Below are 15,903 nucleotides of genomic sequence, written 5' to 3' on the forward strand. Positions count from 1 at the left end.
CCTTGTATCAGCTTAAAAATCTTTCCAACACTTAACAGTTTAATGTTTTGGATTGTTCAAGACTAAACACTTTAAATAAAAAATCTTGACATAAATTTAGAACCATTGACAACGATGTAGAGATCCAAGTGCTTTCCTTTTAAAAACCTTTAGTAAAACTGTTTAACTTAAGTGGCCATTGTAGGTACCCAAATGAGCAAGCAAAATCAATTGGCCTTCACAGAATATTACTAAGCCGTGTTTTATTGAAATACATTTATGATCCTAATGCTGTTTATTAGTTGTCAGTCTATTGTGTCACTAGGATTTTTCTAGCAGTGCAGTGACGGTGGTAGCGGCGACGCAGGCCATTCCAACCTTGTTCTGCCACAGAAAAAGACATCGCTCGGCTGGAATCAGCCGCCCGCTTGCCACGAAGCCCTCGGAACCCACTCCCCATTCCTCCGTATTCCGCCCACTCCCATTGCTCATTTTTAATGTGCAATTCCGTATGTACAGCTCGTAGCCATGGCCACCATTCCGCTCCCTATAAGTGTGTGTGTGTGTGTGTGTTTGCATAGCAGCTTGGTTGCCGGTTAGGCATGTGCCACCTCCAGCTCCAAGCTGCCAGTTCCAAGTTCCGATCCCCAGCCCCCAACTTCGGCTGCAACTTCAACTGCAACTTCAGCTGAAAACCCCAGATCACAACCTAGCCTTATAACCAAACGAGTGCAGCTCCGTTTATCGGCCGGCCTAACCTTGTTAGGATTGTAAAATGTAAACCGAAGGCGTTGCCGCGGACTCAGTGCTCAACTCGGACTTACACATCCCAAACCATTTTAAGATCTCCATAAAAATTAAAAAATAATTGTCCAATAACACTTTTGAAAATACTATACAACCTTGCATGCAGCTTGCAACATAACAAAAATGTTTTTTAAATGGTTTCACCCACAAAAATAACTTGAATTCACTTTTTTTTCAGTGTAGCCTAGCTCTAGCTTCTCAACTGATCGGCTGGGCATCCAGCTAAATTTCGCTCGGCTGGCACACGCTCAAGTTGCCTCCATCCGCGTCCTCGTCTTGGTCCTCAACCACGGTCATCGTTAATCGAAAACGGGCTGCGCCGTCGCCCTGCGGTTACGAGTGTCGCCAGGCCAAAGCGAGCCGCAGATGGAGCGGAGGATGCGAATGGGGATGGGGATGGAGCAGGGTAGGAACGGGAGTGCTTCCAGGGCATCCACGAAGGGGCCTTTAAGCCTGGCCAACAACTGTGCGCGTGCGCAGAACCGCCAACCTGGCAATGTGTTCATTTCGGTACCATATTTCGTTCGGTGGTGCAGAAATTATGCCCGGTAGTCATGCAGCTCCAGCAACTCATGCAGCAATACACCGGGAAATAAACCTGAATATTTTATTAGCTCAGCATTTAAATAACTTCTTTGTTTTAAAAGCAATTATTTTCGTTTTAGCGGAAATTTGCTCTAAGATTTAATAGATGAATGATTGTAAAAGTCATATCGTAAAAATTGTGCCAGACACAAATTTTTTAATAAAAATTTATAACTATAAAAATTAGTTTCTTGGAACATACGTTTTAATCGCCAAACATATTTCTCCTGGTGCTTCGCTAATCGCGAGGAGGTCGAAATTAAAGCGAGTATTTGACTGACGGACCGACGCAGTCTCTGTGGCCAAAGTGAGTGACTAGTTGACTGCCAGACACGCGGCTTGATTGGACGCCTTGTCCACGTCGGCGTCCAGATTCACATTCAGATCCACGTCCAAGTCCACGACCGCAATCGCCTCAATGTCCGCGGAAATGGGGAACGGGAATGGGTGGGCTTACGCTTGGACCCGTCTATGAAAATCGGAATGGGCTCTGAGTACTGCACACTGGGCTTAGAAATGGAGGCAAATCAGGAACACCAAACGACCGACACCCAAGCGAGACGCAGCGGTCACACATTCGTCATGGAGACTGTTGGGCCACAGTTGCGGTCAAAATAATAGCACTTATCTGCTGGTGGTATTTTAAGAATATGTGCATAAATAATAATGGAAAAATATTTCAATTTGAAATACATACAAGCTCACATAAATATGTACGTGCTGACCTAGAAGTGTGTCCCCTGGTGTGTTGCACATCTATCCATGTAAACATGCACTATTCGCATTCGATTTTGATGCGTATTGATGGCTGCCCGACCAGCGTGACTGACGCTAAGCAGCTCCGAGATTAATGGTTCCAAATTAGTCAGTGTCACTTATTGGACCGTTTTGCTCTCTCCCTCCGACATTCTGAACGTGGAAAATGAACAGGAAAAAGGGGAAGTCCACGGCACTAGAGGCAGCTTAAGCGGATTCATTAAGACCAACCGCTGAAGTCAAAATAAAAGTCAATTACAATTCATCACAATGAGTTCGTACAATTGAAGGTAACAGATCAGACCGGAGAAAAGCCCGAAAACAGAGAGCAAAATAAAAATTAATTTCGACATTGTGTTTACAATATCATCGATCAATAACTGTCAACACAGCGGCTCGATTTTTTGAGCCAGTGTTGCCCTATGTGAAGGGTATATGGTTTTGATAGGGAGTTGGATAAGAAAGTGTATAACTAGAAACTTGAAAACGTAAAACGAATTGAGATCCTTTCTTTTTTGGATCTGCATTTTGCTAAACAGCTTAGCTAAAACTTTTGAGAATCGCATAGAAGGGCGCATTTTTATAATGTTCAGTACAGTAAGAATCGCAATGAAGAGCACAGCGATTTCGACTCGAGCCCGCCTCCAATTTCGCTGCACCCATAATGTAATACAAATTACATTCCTTGTATTTATTTCTTTACCGATTCCTGGTGGTTTTCGATTTAAGATTGCGGGCGATGAGAGTGGAGATGCGAGAAACTGGAGACCACCTGGCGTCTGCAGACCCCGCTAATTGCATTGTGGGTACGCAGGGCACAAAGGAAAGTTGCCAGGTGATGATATCAGCATGATCAAGCACTTAAGTAAGTACAAATGATTCCCCTTTTTGTGCTGCTCCCTTGCCCTTCAGCCCCCAGTTAGTTGGATAGTACGGAAAAGTTTACAATTTGTTGATTCAACGCGGCATGAAATCGGCTTGGAACTTTGTACAACTTTAATTAACCGATTTCTGCCGACACAGCGCTGGAATGGTGGTAAAAGTCATAGAAGTAAGTTAAATTACATTTAATCCGATTAAAGTTCAGCTCGCTTTCGGCAAAACGATTCGATTTGTCTCGTTTGGAAGGGCTAAGGCCGCTGATGACCGCTCGATCGCATGGCGGCAGATGGTTCCACTCACAAAGTTCATTAAAAGTGGCCAAGTTAATGCGCTGGGCAAACAACGGACATAAAACTGGAAACGCCGATACGAAACTCAAGCCTGAACTCGTTCCATGCATACTTGGGCGATGATTTTTCCCAAAACCTAATTTTCAATTTACCAAAACAATTAACAGCAAATTTTATTGGCTTTTAAGCCATTCAAACACTCGAAACAGTGAGCGCATCGTAAAACCGAGAATATGTATCTCACAGAATGACGCTATTGATCCAGTATGTTTGTACAGGCCCGAAGATTTGTTTGCTTTTCTATTCTACTAAAAGTACGTGTGTATCTTTTAATTAACAGATCCCGGAATGGGATCTATAAAACTGTTGTAACCGAATCCGCTCTACCTATTTGATTTGTTTGATTGGCAAATGGCATGGATATCACTTGTTTGGGGTCGGTTTTCCTTGCTTTCCATTCCCAGCACGGCTCCATCTGTAAATCTCTCGATGGGCAAAGTAGGTGCCAGCTAGCATGTTGTCTTGCATGTCGAAATCAGCTCCTATCCTACAGGCTGCTCCACACTGCTCCATGCTGCTCCATGCTGCTCCTTGCTGCTCCACGTGGGCCAAGTCGCGGCGTAGCCACTGCCACTGCCACAACGTGCCATAAATTTATGACACTACTAAAAATAGTAGTGGTAAATGGTAGTCATGGAGTGCGCAGTTCGGAGTATCTGGGCATCTTCGTGCTGTTGTGGCGACTCTTACATTATGTTGCCTTTGTTTCCAGTGCGCATTACATGGGAGAAGGACGAGAATTATATGCAAGTGAAAATGCCATTTAAAAGCAGATAAATAAACTTAATGCGAACCAGCGCCGCAGGAAAGGATGAGAAGTGTCACTTGTGTGGATATTTATGTCGGTTATGGGGGCTTTCCTTAAAGTCCAGTGAGGAATATCCTGTGGCGCAGATGGAAGGAGAGTCCGCCTCCACATCACAACTAACTTGGCCAACTCTATTATTAGGCCCAGCTGAGAACCGTTAAGCCAAAGTCTACCTGTGGACCCACCAAATTGGGCCTTGCGTGCCACAAAACAGCGTCTGGGCCATCGCCATCAGATCTCCTCCGCCCTTAAATGCTGCGTTTGCGAAGCGCAAAGGAAGCTATAAATAACAATTAATTGTATTATTAAACTAATTCGAAAATGCAGCTACAAGCGGACGAAAGGCAGTCAGTCATGCGATCTCAAAACCTGCCACATAAATTTTTGGTAGCCCCACTTTTTAGCGAACTCGGTCGGCTAATTTACATTTCGCTGTTGTGTCCGGGGCAAAAGTAAAAGTACTCAAGCCGTCGAACGTCGTTTCTAAAAAATTGTGCCCCACGGCCAGAAGACACAGCCTCAGTTTTGGGGTCCCATCATCCCGGGACCAATCAATTATGGAATCGGTCAATGATCAGCAAGGAGCTGCCGACTCCCGCCTGCACGCAATGGCCCAAAGGAGTCGAGTGGATGGGATGGTCACTCGCTGGCCATTGGATCATGGACGCGAAAGTTCCAACAACTTATTCATAATGACATCAACTTAACCCTTTTAATGAGTAGCGAATCAGAAGTCTATAAAATATTCATATTAAAATTTGTATTTTTACAAAGAAGAGTTGAGTGAAAATCATTTTAAACCAAATCTTTCATTCGATAGGTAGGCATAATTTATATCACGATGTAAATGTATAATATTAAGTAAAAGCCAAAATAATATTGCAGTATCTTTATGCAAAAAGTTTACTTCATTGTCTTGGAACGGGATAGCAATGCTTTAATGCTTTTCACAATAAATGGCTTTACGTAATGAACATCCGTATAGACACCGGGATAACGCCTGCTCGCACATCCGATCCCAAAGGACACAATGCCGCAGACTTGATTTTCGTAAACCATGGGACCTCCTGAGTCGTAGGTGCAAGCATCCTTTTTTCCCAAAACTGAGGCGCAAAACATGCTATCCGATATGGAGACTGCGTAGAAGGAATGGGAATTTTAGAAGATATTAATGCACTTTTAACTTAAATATATAAATAATGCACGAATGTACTTTCATTTCATGGATTTACATTGCAAGCGTTCTCACCTGATTCCCGATAGGCGTCGCGACATATTCTTTTATCAATCACAGGCACTGATACCGTGCGCAGCATATGCCCCGGACCCTCGTCATCCGGATTTGTCATTCCCCAGCCGGATACGACCATGGTCTGTCCCGGAGTCAAGGGCGTACTGCACAAGGATAGAGTTCCGATGTTTTTTCCAACCATCGGTCGATTCAGTAGCACCACAGCCACGTCCATGTTCATGGTGACCATTTTAAACTGGGCCGACTTCAGGATGCGCTTAACTTGACGACGAATGCCTTTTTCGCTGAGTCTGGAGATGCCACCATCCACGCTCCAGGCTTCCGTTTCTGCTCGGTCCTCGAAACAGTGCGCCGCCGTCAGGACAATGAGCTCATGGATCAAAGAACCGCCGCAGATGAAATTATTGTAGTACCGCATTGCCATTAGGTATCCGCCCAATTTCGCGTTGGTGGTCACCCGGCCACCAATAACGCGGGTTTGATAAGCCGGAGGCAGCACTATTTTGGCCAACTTGTTCAAGTCAATGGTCTCGTTGTGCTGCTGGGCATGATTGTTTATTAAAGTACCAGCCAGCAGAAAGAGAAATAGGAGACGTTTCATGCCGAGCACTGAATGGATTTTAACAGCAGCTTCGTTTCTGACCGTATAAAGTGGCCTTAGGAAAACTAATTGAGGTGTAAAATAATTCGATTAGAATTATGAGTACATAAATTGATGGCAACACCTCGATGCTCTTCTTACTAGTTAGCGGATTCCTTTTAAATATATCCGTTCGAATGCCAACTTATAGCTTCTGCTTAGCTGTCACAAAAAAAACTTCGTAATGTTGTACACCAAATGTATATATTGTTTAAAAATTAGTCGTTTTGTTCTAAGCATGTGTTTTAGGCCACACCTCGGTCTAAGAAGAATTACAAAACAAGTTCAAAAATGGCTTAGTCGACAACAATATCCCATGAGTACGGCCTCAGTTGTGGTCGAGTATCACGAAGAACCAGACAAATCAGATGGTGACAGCAAACTTTACCGTGCCCTGACCTTATCGAATGGATTACGTGCTATGCTAATATCGGATTCTTATATTGACGAGCCGTCAATTCATCGGACTTCCAGAGAAAGTTTGAATTCCTCCACCGAAAATTTTAATGGAAAATTGGCGGCATGTGCGGTACTTGTTGGCGTTGGATCATTTAGTGAACCGCAACAATATCAGGGATTGGCTCACTTTGTGGAACATATGATATTTATGGGATCGGAGAAGTTCCCCGTAGAGAATGAATTCGATTCGTTTGTGACCAAAAGCGGCGGTTTCAGTAATGCGCATACTGAAAACGAGGAGACTTGCTTCTACTTTGAGTTGGATCAATCTCACCTGGATAGGGGCATGGATCTGTTTATGAATCTAATGAAGGCTCCACTAATGCTTCCCGATGCCATGAGTCGCGAACGCTCTGCCGTCCAGTCGGAGTTCGAACAGACCCATATGAGAGATGAGGTGCGGAGAGATCAGATCCTGGCGAGCCTAGCTAGTGAGGGGTATCCACATGGCACTTTCAGTTGGGGAAATTATAAGACCCTTAAGGAGGGCGTTGATGATAGCAGCCTGCACAAGGAGATTCACAAGTTTTGGCGAGATCACTACGGCTCCAACCGAATGGTTGTTGCACTCCAAGCCCAGCTTTCGTTGGATGAGTTGGAGGAATTGCTGGTGCGCCACTGTGCAGATATTCCAACTAGCCAGCAAAACTCCATTGACGTATCCCAGTTAAATTACCAAAAAGCCTTTCGAGAGCAATTCTACAGGGATGTATTCCTAGTTCAGCCCGTTGAAGATGTGTGCAAGCTGGAGATGACTTGGGTGTTACCCCCAATGAAGGACTTTTACCGCAGCAAGCCGGATATGTTTATTTCCCAACTCATTGGTTATGAGGGAGATGGCAGTCTATGTGCATACCTACGTCATCGCCTCTGGTGCATTAGCGTTGTGGCAGGAGTTGCTGGAAGTAGTTTCGACTCCAACTCAATTTACTCCTTGTTCAATATATGCATATATCTGTCTGACGATGGCTTCTATCACCTGGACGAGGTGTTAGAAGCCACATTTGCGTGGGTTAAGCTTATAATCAATAGCGATCAACTTCAGGATTCCTTTAAGGAATCTCAACAAATCGAAAACAATAATTTTCGATTTCAAGTCGAGCTGCCTCCCATTGACCATGTTCAAAGCATTGTTGAGAGCTTCAACTACCTGCCATCAAAAGATGTACTCACTGGACCTCAGCTATATTTTCAGTACGAAGAATCGGCTATTGAGCTTCTGAGACAGCATATGAATAAATTTAATTTTAATATAATGATCTCATCCTATATACCATATGAGAAAAATGAGTACGATCAGAGAGAACCGTGGTTTGGAACTCAATTCAAAACCATCTCCATGCCCTCAAAGTGGCAAACTATGTGGGAACAGTCAGCGACTTTAAAGGAGTTGCACTATCCCCAACCAAATCCCTTTGTAACCACGGATTTTAAAATACATTGGGTAGAAGCAGGAAAACCACATGTTTCCAGAAGTCCGAAGGCGTTGATCAGAAATGATTTATGCGAACTCTGGTTTCGCCAGGATAACATATTCAAACTTCCAGATGGGTATATAAACCTGTACTTTATCACTCCACTAGTTCGTGAAAGTGTCAAGCAATATATGCTGGGAGTCCTTTTTACCTACTTAGTGGAATTCAGAATGGCCGAACAATTATACCCAGCCTTGGAGGCAGGTCTAACTTATGGCCTCTACATCGGTGATAAGGGATTGGTTATGCGAGTCAGTGGGTACAATGAAAAGCTGCCCCTGTTGGTAGAAATCATATTAAACATGATGCAAACTGTAGAGCTGGATATAGGCCAAGTAAATGCTTTCAAGGATCTTAAGAAACGACAAATTTATAATGCCCTAATAAACGGGAAAACTCTTAATCTTGACTTGCGCCTTAGCATTTTGGAAAATAAGCATTTCAGCATGATTTCCAAATACGAAACTGTTGATGACATAACCATAGATGATATAAAATCCTTTAAGGAAAATTTTCATAAAAAGATGTATGTTAAAGGTTTAGTACAGGGAAATTTTACGGAAGACCAAGCCATAGATTTAATGCAGAAAATTCTTGACACATATAAAAGCGAAAAAATGGACAATCTATCGGCCTTGGATAATCACTTACTGCAAATCCCATTGGGATCATACTATTTAAGAGCTAAAACGCTAAATGAGGACGATTCAAATACAATTATAACCAATTACTACCAAATAGGACCGAGTGATCTGAAAATGGAATGCATCATGGATCTGGTGGAATTAATTGTCGAGGAGCCGTTCTTCAACCAATTAAGGACTCAGGAGCAATTGGGCTACAGCTTGGGAATTCATCAACGAATTGGCTATGGTGTGTTGGCCTTTCTTATCACCATAAATACTCAGGAGACAAAGCATCGAGCAGATTACGTGGAGCAACGTATTGAGGCCTTTAGGTCTCGAATGGATGAACTTGTCTCCCAGATGAGTGATACAGAGTTTAAGAGCATCCGAGAAACTATGATTAGTGGAAAAAAGCTGGGCGACACAAGTTTGGATGAGGAAGTTTTGAGGAATTGGAGTGAAATTGTCACAAAGGAATACTTTTTTAATCGGATAGAAGCGCAAATACAAGTGCTGAGCAATTTAACGAAGGAGGACGTATTGACCTTCCTCAATGATAATGATAAAAGCAATTTAAGAAAACTTTCTGTCCAAGTGGTGGGAAACCATAATCAAACATCAAATTCAACAGCCCAAGCCAGTCGATCCGGATCTTTGAGTGACTTATTAGACGACGCACAGGACGATATGGCATATGAAACAGATTCAGCTAAGCCAATGACCGAAAAGATCAAGCTTGAGATTTTGGGAGAGAGCGATGACCCTTCAAGCATTAAGGACATTTATGCTTTCAAAAAGGATCTGTATGTATTTCCGGTGTTCAACACCAATCCCAATATTGCAAAGAAATTGTAAAGATATGCCGTGCAATAAATCTACTTTGATTACCATTATTATTTTTGCTCATCATGTCTCCTGAGTATTGCTATGAAGGTTCCAATGTTACCAGTGGAGTTTTACCGCTCAAAATACGAAGTATTTCTATCTCGGTATGCATATAATTAAGCGAGCCAAATCCGAAAGAGCGAAACCAAATGAGACCAGAACATATTTTATAAATGATTTCTAAGTGTAGAAAGCTTTTATTTATCGCTTTGCTAGCAAAGCTTTAATGCTTTTCTCGATAAAAGGCTTCACGTACATAACATCCGTGTAGACGCCAGGATAACGGCTGCTAGCACACCCAATGCCAAAGGACACTATGCCACACACCTGCTTTTTGAACACCAACGGCCCACCGGAGTCAAAGGTGCACGCATCCTTACGTCCCAGCACTGCAGCACATATCATACTGTCTGTTATTTTAGCTGTAAAAGTATATAAAATAAATAGTGCAAGACCGTCGTGTGGAGTAAGCCCTATTTAAGTTCCATTCTAGCTTACCCGTGGGCTGATAGGCAGCGCGACAGTTCTTTTTGTGAATAATTGGCACTGTCACTGTACGCAGTAAGTTGTGGGGTCCACGTCCTCGGGGAGCGGTCATGCCCCATCCGGAAACCACCAGTTCTGCGCCTGGCTTGAGGGTCACCGAACATAAGCTAAGTGTTCCGATGTTTTTAGCCTTCAGGGGAGTTTTCAGCAGTACCACTGCTACATCCATATTCATGTCGTCCTCTCGAAATTGCTCGGAGAGGATGAAGTCCTTAACATGGCGTCGAATACCCTTTTGATTGAGATTGGAAATGCCGGCAGCCACAATCCATTCGCTCGCCTTCATCCGACCCAGAAAACAGTGGGCCGCCGTCAGGACGATGTTTTCGTTGAGCAGTGTGCCGCCACAAACAAAATCGTCTTCATAAAGCAATGCTGTTAGGTATCCTCCCAACTTGGTATTTGTGGTCACATGTCCGCCAATTACGCGAGTCTCGTGTGGTGATGGAAGTACTATCTTGGCCAGCTGTGCCACATCGAGAGTGAGATTTTTGCCCGGCTGACCACTTGCATCCGGTAGGGAAAGCACAATTTTCTCCTGTTCTTGGCCATATACTTGGGTCGAAACTAGAGTGCAAGTGAGCACGCAGCAAACAAGATGCCATTCCATTGTTCACAGAGAGTGGAGTGGAATGGCACTTGCCCAATACACCTTCCACCCAAGGCAGTTTATAAGCGTGGCGAATGCAGCTAATCCGGGACGAATACCACTTACACATCTGCGACACAGTACAGTAAGTATCAGATAATCTCTTTCTTTAATTTTGAAATTTAATCATCGTTTTGCCAGCAACACCTTAATGCTCTGCTCGATAAAGGGCTTCACATACATTATGTCCGTGTAGACACCGTAGTATCTTTTACTGGCACACCCTATGCCGAAGGACACGATGCCACACACCTGATTCTTGTACACCAACGGACCGCCGGAGTCGAAGGTGCATGCATCCTTTTTTCCCAGCACTCCGGCGCAAAACATACTGTCTGTTAAGTGAACTGAAAACAAATAATGCTTTTTGGAGAGGTTCTCAAGACAAAAGTAGTGCATGCTAAATACCTTTTACAAATAAATCAAAGTGCTTATGACTTTCCCAATCTAAAGTTACCAAAGTTATTAACCCCATATTGCCGTGCAATATTCCACTCACCCGTCGGCAGATAGGAAGCACGACACATTTTCTTATCCACGACTGGCACTGTCACCGTACGCAATAGTTTCTGAGGGCCAAACTCACTGTTATCGGTGAGACCCCAGCCGGAAACGCGGAGTTCCGTGCCTGGCTTTAGCTGTTCTTTGCACAGTACCAGCTGTCCGAGAGACTTGCCCTTCATGGGCTTCTTTAGCCGTAATATGGCCACATCCATGTTCATGTCATCCTCGCGAAATTCTGCCGACTTGATGACTTCCTTGACATGACGCTGGATACCTCTGTCATTGAGCTTGGAGGCGCCGCCGACGGCCAACCAATCGCTGATCTTCACCCGGCCCAGAAAGCAATGCGCTGCCGTCAGGACGATAAGGTCGTGGAGCAGGGTGCCTCCGCACACGAAGTTCATTTCGTAGCGCAGTGCGATCAGGTAGCCACCGAGCTGTGCATTCGTAGTGACCTCACCACCGACGACGCGGGTCTGGAATCCAGGCCGTTGCACAATCTTTGCCAACTTGTTCACATCGATGGTCTGGTTGAGGTCCTGGGCAAGGACTTCTATGCTGGCTAGAGTGGCGGCCAGCAAGCAGTAAAGCAAAAGACCTTGCATTGCAGACGAGGGGTGGAGAGCAAAAACAACAGACTGTTCCTAACCCACTCCACTAATTGAAGTGTGGAGAAACGAATTAAGCCTAACCAATGGAAATAATTCAAGACTTCGTTGTACGGCAATTGAGTTTAATTGCTGGTAATTGGAAAGTGTACGCTGTGGTCTGTGTTTGTTTGGTAGTTGTTGATTGGGCAGCGTTCGCGGATCTAGGAGAAGCTCAGGGGTCTGATCTCCTGAAGGAGCTGGCGAATATAGTACATCTGGTTGGCATCGCGATTACGCATATCCGTGGCATGTGGATACATGGAGTTGATAAGCTGATGCAGATCCGAGTAGGTCTGTTGGGTAAGGACATTAAGTACATTTTATCACAACACTGTTTACATTCAGAGTTTACCCCCATATTGCGCCAGGTATTCTTATAATTCAGCTTTATCACTTTGGTATCGTCCGAACAGAGCTCCGAAACATCCACGAAGGTCGAAACCTCGGGCGTTACCCGGACCGTGACCTCCGACCCATCGTGTATATCCCGGGTATTGCGTAGACAAAGCACGAGATCCCGATCCTTTGCCAGGCGGTTCCACTGGCTGCGGCTAAACTTCATCAGCTTACTGTGCACGGCGATGGCATCGTAGATGTGCAACTCAGCTGCCAGGTGCTTCTGCGAGAAATAGCCCTGATCGATGTAGAAACATGCGTCGAGCTCCGCAAACACGTTCAGGTTCATGTCCTGAAGGCGCTGTAATGAGACGTAGAAACGGAAGGAATCTTCTCTCTGAAGATTAGACATATTTAACCTTGCGAAGCTCGACGAAGTCCGAGATGGGTTTATCGATATCTATATATTTGAAGGGTCTAGGAACGTACTCCTTGGGTATATCAATCGCATGGCACCGGATGCCATCCTTGGTAATGAAGAAGACTACACGCACATGGTAGGTGTCCAATGTTAGGATGATCTCATCGGGACTGCAAGGACAATTTCAAAATATGAATAATTATGGTAAAATTAGCTTAAGGGCCATCATAATCGCCTACTTCTGCTCGTTCTTCTCCAATTCCCAGTGCCTGAAGGGGAAATGCGCGTACCGTCGATAGGCAAATCCAAAATGTCCCAATCGATCCGTCTTCACCATAACCACCTTACTTTCCCTATTAAAACTCGACTCCAGAATGAACTCGGTAGTCCAGTGGGCGGCGGTTCTGGGTTCTGCGCTTTGAGATAAAGTTCTCGAAGGCGGTCGACTATCTTTTCTGCACTTAATCAATTGTTCCCCAGTGTCACTGGTTTCACTGAATTCATACTCTATTTCCACCGGTCGAGGAATACTCATGGTGCTACCGTCCAGCCCCAATTGTCTGACAGACCGTCTGCCGAAATAACTCTGTCGTCGAGATCGAGTCATAGGAATGGGATCTGAATTAGCTTTCCTGCTCATTCTAACGGCGTGTGTGGTTTGTTCCACAATCCTTCTCGGAGCATCCAAGTATTTGTCCTTAATGTCTTCCAGCGTCCTTAAAAGGCCAAGCATAGTAGCCTCCTCCTTCGAACTATCGGTGCGGTTAGTCTCCACACGCAAGTCTTCCGTCACAGGAAACTTTGGGAACAGTCGTTCTGGATTGGACTGATCTTCGTAATTGAAACTGAACTGCTCGATTTGCGTAGATCCCACTGATTCGGTCAAATGCCTTTTGTAAAGTTGCGTAACCGGAATCTTTTTCATAGCCTGTGCTTCCATCTTTTCATCCTGGAAGTCTCGCGGGAACCTAAGCGAGGATATTATTCTGGGTAAGCATTGGTCCTGGAGAAGGCGAAGATTTCTCCTTGATATTGGCTCCTTCACCAGATTACAGTTTTTAAACGTACTTTTATATTGTATCTGCTCCGTTTCCATACCGCTCTGTCGCACAATTGCTAGAGCAGAGGGACGGTAGATATTGACCGAATTTTCTCGAGCCGGCAGGTGGTATGTTGGCCTGTTGCTTTGTGGTGGCTTCTCCTCTGCCATGATTACGGACCCTGCCGCGGAAGGCACTCTGAGTACTGATTCGTTTTCCTTTCGGGGAGACTTTCGCACTGGCTTTTTCTTTTTGTCTAGCTTTTTGACCAATTCTTCTGCTTTCGAAGGCGGTTCTTCGATTTCGCTATCGAAGAATTGGCAAACCATGGGCTCTCCCCACAAGCACAAATGGTTGGGCACCTTGAAGGTGAGAAAGTAATAAGGCAGCTCATCTGGTTCCAAGTGCAGTGGAATTTTAGAGGCTTCCCCTTCGGCATCCCTCATTATATCTGTGCCGATATCCAATTTGGTAGGCTGCATACTAGATTCCTCCGTACTCGATTCGTCCAAAATATTCAGAGACTTCGGTAGTACACGGCCATCCTCATGCAGCGTTATATTAAATTTCTCATAAGAGGAATGTTTGGCTTTTCGCACAAAGACCAACGAGACTATGCCACCTATGATGATGAAACGACGCAGGTTCACCTATAAATTGAATTACAAATAATCACATAGTTACCAATTTAATAGATACATAACATACCTCTGACGGCAGTAAGTTCATATTGCCTGGATGGAAGTATCTATTAAAGAAGTCAGTGCAATCTCGTTTTTCGTGCTCCAGAAATATCTTGCGTGGATCAGGAAACATGCCAGCTGGTAGCTCTTGTGGCATTTTTGGCGGCTTTGGGATCGCTATTTTTTTCTTCTGAGGTTTTCTCTTTTCTTTTGCTTCGGCTTCTGCGATAAAACTGGAAGAAAACGCTACGTATTACGACTATATGACTATGTGACCAACCCTATATATATTTACGATATGGCCTCATTGTAAGCCCTCATTTCCGTTTCCATTTTAACCATGAGATCCTCCTGTATATCCATCTGGGCCATCCATTCGCTCATTACACTATCTGCGATATCCACTAGACCACAGTTTGGGATTACAGAACTGTCGATGACCAGCTCAAAGCTTTTGGCCAGATGGGAGAGCGGATCGAAGAAGGAGCGCACACACCGCAGCGTAAGATTGTCGCAAAGCACACTGAGTGGCAGTTGAATGGTCACACCCACGCAGTTCAGATCGGAGCACATTACCGGTAGCCTGAAAATATGAATTAGTGATTCTTCAGACAGTACCCTAAAGTCAATGACCAACTTCAAGTAATTGAAACGAATGGGTACATCCTGCAGTCCCCATATCTCCAGCTCAAAGTTGCTGCATTTATAGCAGTAGCATGACAAGATACTATCCTTGTTCCTACGAGAAAGATGCAAGGTATCGATCAAAACGATGAAATAGCATAGGAATTCGCATGACCCTACGTCATTAAGGCATCAGGAGAAGTGACCACGCGATAGGTCAGTTTGTCAAAGAAACTCTCTATTTCCTCGTAAAGTTCATTAGGAATCTAGACGGAAAACTAAAACACCTTGATTCCTAGAACAGTAGTTCTAATGAACGGCATGTTTTTACCTTATCCAGCTCACGGACTTGAAATGTTGGCAGATGTATGAGCTCCTCGTCGTTACGCAGAACTCTCTGTACCCTTTCTATGGTTGCCAAGATACGTTGCACTGTTTTTTCGTAGAGCTGTCCTACGTTTGGCCTTGATTTTTCCATGATTTTACGGGTCTTATCGCATCTATCCGGTGCTTGAGAGAGAACACTTCCCTCGTCCACTGAAAGAACCCAGCTGATTTCGTTAGCGAGGGTCTCTTGCTCCATAAAGTTTAGCTGGAATATGAATTTTCGAATTTCGGCGGGTCGACTGGGATTAGGTAATCCATCACAAGCCAAGTAACTATTCCATTTGTCGTTACGCAACTTTTGTTTCTGAAGCTCCTTGTACTCCTCGACGGCATCTGGAAAAATACTTTGCTCTATATATTTTACATATGAGTCTTATTACAATACTGTACCGTCAATAAAGGCTACACTTGTCTTAAGATCCGCCAAACGCTGCATATATATATTTCTTCGGGCCATCCACTCCTCCTCCGAAAGAAGTTCCACGGCTGGTTTATTGGAAACCGCGTCCTGGTTCTTCCTTTTTACCATTTTTTAAAAATGTGTTTTTGTGTATTTTGT

At 44.3% G+C, this 15,903-nt stretch overlaps 5 protein-coding genes and 1 long non-coding RNA gene across 14 annotated transcripts; 1 reads left to right on the forward strand and 5 right to left on the reverse strand.

Moving 5' to 3' along the window:
• Window positions 1-1,296: 1,296 nt before the first annotated feature.
• LOC117140726 lies at window positions 1,297-2,641 on the reverse strand. Of its 2 annotated transcripts, none has more exons than XR_004459432.1 (3): window positions 2,069-2,641; window positions 1,574-1,999; window positions 1,297-1,384 (listed from the first exon to the last, which is right to left on the reverse strand). It is a non-coding gene; the product is annotated as an uncharacterized LOC117140726 (long non-coding RNA). The 2 variants fall into 2 exon arrangements; XR_004459433.1 differs by having other exon boundaries at window positions 1,574-2,002.
• A 2,318-nt stretch (window positions 2,642-4,959) lies between these two features.
• On the reverse strand, window positions 4,960-6,239 carry LOC117140725 (seminase). The gene is made up of 3 exons (XM_033303792.1): window positions 6,162-6,239; window positions 5,417-6,085; window positions 4,960-5,303 (listed from the first exon to the last, which is right to left on the reverse strand). Exons 2-3 carry the CDS (start codon window positions 6,018-6,020, stop codon window positions 5,071-5,073), a joined length of 837 nt encoding a protein of 278 aa, XP_033159683.1. The 5' UTR covers window positions 6,021-6,085; window positions 6,162-6,239; the 3' UTR covers window positions 4,960-5,070.
• Window positions 6,093-9,642, forward strand: LOC117140722 (nardilysin). The gene has a single exon (XM_033303788.1). It carries the CDS (start codon window positions 6,244-6,246, stop codon window positions 9,472-9,474), a length of 3,231 nt encoding a protein of 1,076 aa, XP_033159679.1. The 5' UTR covers window positions 6,093-6,243; the 3' UTR covers window positions 9,475-9,642.
• Window positions 9,643-9,678: 36 nt separating this feature from the next.
• On the reverse strand, window positions 9,679-10,660 carry LOC117140723 (seminase). The gene is made up of 2 exons (XM_033303789.1): window positions 10,003-10,660; window positions 9,679-9,926 (listed from the first exon to the last, which is right to left on the reverse strand). The coding sequence occupies exons 1-2, from the start codon at window positions 10,658-10,660 to the stop codon at window positions 9,706-9,708; spliced, it is 879 nt and encodes a 292-aa protein (XP_033159680.1). The 3' UTR covers window positions 9,679-9,705.
• A 145-nt stretch (window positions 10,661-10,805) lies between these two features.
• On the reverse strand, window positions 10,806-11,818 carry LOC117140724 (seminase). 2 transcript variants are annotated; one of them, XM_033303790.1, is made up of 3 exons: window positions 11,199-11,818; window positions 11,108-11,146; window positions 10,806-11,046 (listed from the first exon to the last, which is right to left on the reverse strand). In XM_033303790.1, exons 1-3 carry the CDS (start codon window positions 11,806-11,808, stop codon window positions 10,826-10,828), a joined length of 870 nt encoding a protein of 289 aa, XP_033159681.1. In that variant the 5' UTR covers window positions 11,809-11,818; the 3' UTR covers window positions 10,806-10,825. The 2 variants fall into 2 exon arrangements, with proteins under 2 accessions (XP_033159681.1, XP_033159682.1); XM_033303791.1 differs by lacking the exon at window positions 11,108-11,146.
• Window positions 11,819-11,915: 97 nt separating this feature from the next.
• On the reverse strand, window positions 11,916-15,897 carry LOC117140783. Of its 7 annotated transcripts, XM_033303869.1 has the most exons (10): window positions 15,735-15,897; window positions 15,289-15,677; window positions 15,138-15,223; window positions 14,971-15,072; window positions 14,629-14,916; window positions 14,359-14,566; window positions 12,850-14,300; window positions 12,609-12,780; window positions 12,206-12,550; window positions 11,916-12,146 (listed from the first exon to the last, which is right to left on the reverse strand). In XM_033303869.1, exons 1-10 carry the CDS (start codon window positions 15,871-15,873, stop codon window positions 12,015-12,017), a joined length of 3,312 nt encoding a protein of 1,103 aa, XP_033159760.1. In that variant the 5' UTR covers window positions 15,874-15,897; the 3' UTR covers window positions 11,916-12,014. The 7 variants fall into 7 exon arrangements, with proteins under 7 accessions (XP_033159760.1, XP_033159761.1, XP_033159762.1 ...); XM_033303870.1 differs by lacking the exons at window positions 11,916-12,146; window positions 12,206-12,550; window positions 12,609-12,780 and having other exon boundaries at window positions 13,430-13,578; window positions 13,679-14,300; XM_033303871.1 differs by lacking the exons at window positions 11,916-12,146; window positions 12,206-12,550; window positions 12,609-12,780 and having other exon boundaries at window positions 13,490-13,613; window positions 13,679-14,300.
• Window positions 15,898-15,903: the final 6 nt, after the last annotated feature.

Source organism: Drosophila mauritiana, chromosome 3L (genome assembly GCF_004382145.1).
Source record: "Drosophila mauritiana strain mau12 chromosome 3L, ASM438214v1, whole genome shotgun sequence".
NCBI lineage: Eukaryota > Metazoa > Arthropoda > Insecta > Diptera > Drosophilidae > Drosophila > Drosophila mauritiana.